General features: G+C 33.5%; 1 protein-coding gene across 1 annotated transcript; it reads right to left on the bottom strand.

Moving 5' to 3' along the window:
* Window positions 1-2,671: 2,671 nt before the first annotated feature.
* On the bottom strand, window positions 2,672-3,260 carry LOC145064781 (Stigma-specific Stig1 family protein). The gene has a single exon (XM_079012155.1). It carries the CDS (start codon window positions 3,191-3,193, stop codon window positions 2,774-2,776), a length of 420 nt encoding a protein of 139 aa, XP_078868281.1. The 5' UTR covers window positions 3,194-3,260; the 3' UTR covers window positions 2,672-2,773.
* Between the last annotated feature and the right edge of the window lie 1,760 nt (window positions 3,261-5,020).

Genomic DNA, 5,020 nt, shown 5'->3' with positions numbered 1-5,020 from the left:
GGTTCCGGGTGTCTTGGGAGGGACAATGTTGTATGATATAAGATTTTTTTTTGGTGGTGCTTCTCGGGTTATTGGTTTCAAGCTATGAGTTGTTAAGGAGCGATTTCGAGGGCGAAATCTAATTCTAGTGGGGAAGAATTGTAACACCCTGAATCCTGGATGTGAAACTTGGGAGTTTTAATGCACAATATAGGGCCTACTCGACGAGTTGTTCGGCCCCAACTCGATGAGTAGGAGCTGAGGTGGCCGCGTGAGTTTTGTGACCAACTCAACGAGTTGCAACTGTTTGAGGAAACCTAAATTTTTGGGGTTTGTGTCCTATTTTAAGGACCTTAAGCCCTCATTTTTGCCATGCTTGTCACCTTAGAGCTATGTGAGAAACCCTAGACCAGTTCCACTCGTTGTGAGAGAGAGAGCACAAATTGAGTGTTTTTGTGCATCTTTGGAAGGAGATTTGGAGAGCATTGTGGATTTCCTCAAGGAGGGGCTGTGGATCCAGTGTTCTTAAGTGATTAGCTTCTCAGTGGAGGTAAAAAGCTACTATCTTGACCTTTCCTTTGTGAGATCTTAGTTTAGGGAGTTTTTAGGGTTTTCTCCCATTCATCTTTTGTTATTGAGTCACTTGAGCATACCATGAGGTTGAAACCTCAGATCTGGGCTGTAGGAGGTCCCTTGAGCATAAAGATCCAAGCTTTATCAAGCTATTGGCCAAGTTCCAAACATTAAACCCTCCATAGAGCTTTGTTTTGGCACTTCAAACCCTAAGTGCCACTCATGGACGTAAAGCTTGTAGCTTTACATCTTATTTCATCCTTGGGAGGATAGATCTAGAGTTTGGGGTTTTAGTTATGCCTTAAATAATCTAAATGAGAAAATAGACTTAAGGGACTCGACGAGTTGATGAGACAACTCGACGAGTCGGTTAGGGTTTTCCCGGATGGTTAGACGTGTTACAGACTCGGCGAGTTGGTGAGACAACTCGACGAGTTGAGAGGGTTTGACCCGTCTTTGGATTTAGAGTGGACTCGACGATTTGATGAGACAACTCGATGAGTAGGTGGGGTTTCCTGGTCTTCTGGACGCTGCATGGACTCGATGAGTTGGCTAGCAACTCGGCGAGTAGAACCGGGTTTTTGCGATTTACTGAGTTCTGAAGGACTCGATGAGTTCATGAGCTGTACTCGGCGAGTTGAGACAACATGGATTGTTGACTTCCATTGACTTTAGGAGTTGGATCAATTTTGACTATTGACTTTCGTTGACTTTAGGGTTCTGATCAACTGTGGAATTTGGAGGCCATGGAGGGGCGGAGATTAGACCAGCAGCTCGAGTATGGGATATATTACTTTACTCTGTGAGGTGAGTCTTCTCACTATACTTACCTTGAGTGGTAATTTTGTGTGACCAGAGTGTCTTGTGTGCTTATATTGAGTATTGTGATATCCTACATTATGTCTTTGTGATTTATGTTGTGTATTATTCTGAGTTTTACTGTGTTAGGACCGGAGAGTCCGCCCGAGTTGTGGGACTGGAGGGTTCCACTAAGACACATTGCTGGAGGGTCTTATTTGAGATATAGCCATGAGAGGCTAATGAGATGCGTGTGGTATTTTGGGGAACTCATTAAGCTTCGTGCTTACCGTATTGTGTGATATGTGTTTCAGGTACTCCTCAGGATCGCGGGAAAGCGTCGACTTGATTGTACACACGTATTCGAGATTATGTTTGAGGATTCTGAGATATTATCAATTGTTTTGTTGGTTTATGTTCTTGACAATTGATACATTGTGGTTTTGAGAAAACGTGATATTGACTTTTATGTGATTTTAATATGAAATTTTTATTTGAAAATTTAGAGTGTTACACAGAGCGTTAGCAAAGGATTTCCATGCCAAATCAACGAAGGGGTGACGACAAATAAATGACGAAAAGCTTTTCCAAATTTAGCAACGAATTTGTCTATATTTAGTGGTAAATCCTCGTAATCAAATTATTTTACAAACCACAAGACCAATTATCGATGGAATGTCTATCGTTAACTAATAAAGATTCTCTTAATACTTTTGTCGCTATTGGATAAACGATGCTAGTTTGATCTTTTATCGGATGCTGGTATGTGAGACTGGTTAATGGTTGATGGTGTTAGAATGGTCTGTCGTGATACACTTTTTCTTTTTCTAGTAGTCCACAACCGATTTTTGTTCTATGTATTATGATAAAATGATATGTGAGAGTGGTTGATGGTTGATGATGTTAGAATAGTCTGTCGTGATACATTAATATATTAGGTAGAATATATTAGATCAAGCCCTCACCTTATAAATACTTCTACATTTAACTTATGAATATATTTCGATTTCAAAGTTTGACATTTGCTATTACAAATATCTTGCAACAAAAATAATATGAAAAATGTATCCCTAAACTTATATTAGATAAGAAAAAGTTATCCAAGTTACTGACTTCAATATATTACCCTAAAATAGGTAAATGGTTTCATATAGATATATCCCATAAATACATTAACATTGGACATGTTATATATATATATATATATATATATATATATATATATATATATATATATATATATATATATATATATATATATATATATATATATATATATATATTGAACTGCAAATCTAATCTATTCTTGTTTCAACCCATATCAATTTAAACTTTGTTACATATCAACTTGTTACAACTTACAAGAAATAAAATGAATTGGTATTTGCAATATATGCATTTCACCTGGAATATTCTCTTTCTTTTATGCATAACTACACATACCATATATGCAAGAATTCCCTTTCTTGCATCTATTGTTGCATCCTCCACAATTACGCTTGTCCGCCAGAGGGTTCACGCATTTTCCCTTGCAGCATATTTCTTGGTTCTTGCATTTCTTCCCACAAAGTCCACAATTTTGTTTATCAGTCTTAACATTTACACATTTCTTCTTGCAACAATCTGGACCCGCGCTTCCTTTCACCCTGCAGAGTCTTGGATTCTTGTTGCATTTCAGCAGGCCCCTCGATTGTTGTGCAAGGAACCGATTAGCTCCTCTTAGCGACCCATAAGTAGGAAAAACATCTTTTTCCTCATCTTCTACTACTGTGGCATCTACTAGTGTGGCAGATAGATTGATGACTAAAGCCAAGAGAATTATCAGGATTATCAAGATTTTCATGGTGTTGCATGCAGATCTAGTGAGAAATTAAGATAAAGATAAGTATGGACGTATACAGTATATAGTGAATGAAGATTTTGGTGGAGGGATGGATGAGACTAATATTAAACGGGGAATGTATATATAGGGTGGTAGTGTGAATGATTTAATATATTCGGAAGTCTAGGGTTGAAAATATGTTAGGTTTATGGATAGTATTTTTGTAGCAAAGACTCCACTAAAAAGATTCGACTTTAAATTTCTATCGTATTTTCTTGTTTATGAATTCTCCAAACGACATAGTAATATTATGGTATCTGTTTGTATAATGTTATTCTAAACTCTTATTATGGTATCTATTTGAAAACATGTAGTGTTTCTTTAGAGAAAATTAATGCTTATATAATTAAATAACTTATTAAATGCCAATATTACAGAATTAATTAAAAAATAAAGTACGTATGAAATCAAAATTACACGGTTTCATAATTAATTATCTTGCCGCAAGAATTCATGATTGACCAGAAATATAGTTATTGGAGCACTTGCCGCTTATATTTATTTTGACTTCTAATGAGTTTCGAAAACGTAGAACAAAAGGGTTGACAAATATATTACTGGTTAGGCCAGTTATTTTAGTTAAACTGCATGCATGTTGTTTACACTTTACACTCGGATCGTAGAATTTGGGACAAAATTCTATCAACAGAAAAAATAAAAAATAAAATAATAATAATAATAAATCCTTTGCAATAGCGACGGATTCGATGGAAGGTGAAGCCCAAATTTTATAACTACCGACGGTTTTGCGACAAGTATACAAATTTGGGTAATTCATTTGAAATTTTAGAATTAAATGTTTTTATAAAAAAATCAATTAATTTATCTACGGATTAGCTTCACGATTAAAACGTTAAAAAACGCGTAAATATCAACGTTAATTACAATAAATAAATTGAAACATGGACTCAAGCCATGATGTAATCTGTAATTTCTGTTCTACCACATATTTATTATTTAATCATAAAAGTATGTTATGGTCATTAAAAAAGTACATTAATATTGTTTGAATTGGTAAAATTTGTGTTCAAATATTAAGTAATCAAATATAATTAAGTAGGTTGGTACTTGAATTTAGTTAAACCTTTTTTTCGTCTTACACATAATTTTTCTATCTTAATTCTATTTAATTAAAATTAAGACAAAATTTCATAAATAGTATTTTATCAGGAGTCACAAACTCAAATTTTGTTACGTAAATAGTCTATGTGTCTTGCAAAATTTGCATTAAATATTATTTTTATTCGCGAGAGTCCATTTTAACCATTAGGGTTATCACATGTTAGGCATGTGATGGTATTTTGGTTTTTTTTAGCTATAAAAAAGACTGAATTCATGAAATTCGGTAAAACACATTGGCTATTTTTGTAAATTATCTTAAAATAAAGAAATACAAGAAAATGAAGAGAGAATGGTTCGAACTAAAACAAAGGAAAGGGAGAAGGATTTGAACTTGGGATCTCGTCTTCTTCTCCATCTTCGGTCAATATCCTAACAAATTAGTTAAAGCCAAACTTGGTTTATATTTTCAAAAATTAATTCGTATTATGTAAAATCATCTAATAAATAAATAAATATTAAATTACAAAAAAAATACTTTTTATATAAAACTTTTTTTAATAAAACAAATTATACTTTTACGTATTTTACAAAAATAATTTTTTACAAACAATTTATATGATTTTTGATGTATTTATTTTACATAAAAGAGTTTTTTTATGTATTTCAAAAATACTTTTTCATATAATATGTTATTATATTGTTATGATCCTAAAACAATTTTCCATA

This window comes from Lactuca serriola, chromosome 7, assembly GCF_051521515.1.
Source record: "Lactuca serriola cultivar US96UC23 chromosome 7, Lser_US96UC23_V15, whole genome shotgun sequence".
Classification (NCBI taxonomy): Eukaryota; Viridiplantae; Streptophyta; class Magnoliopsida; order Asterales; family Asteraceae; genus Lactuca; species Lactuca serriola.
Note: the sequence above shows the minus strand (reverse complement) of the source record. Positions and strands in the feature narration are given on the sequence as shown.

What these genes read in the sequence shown, in the direction of transcription:
- LOC145064781 (XM_079012155.1), bottom strand. Translation starts at nt 3,193, where the DNA reads ATGAAAATCTTGATAATCCTGATAATTCTCTTGGCTTTAGTCATCAAT.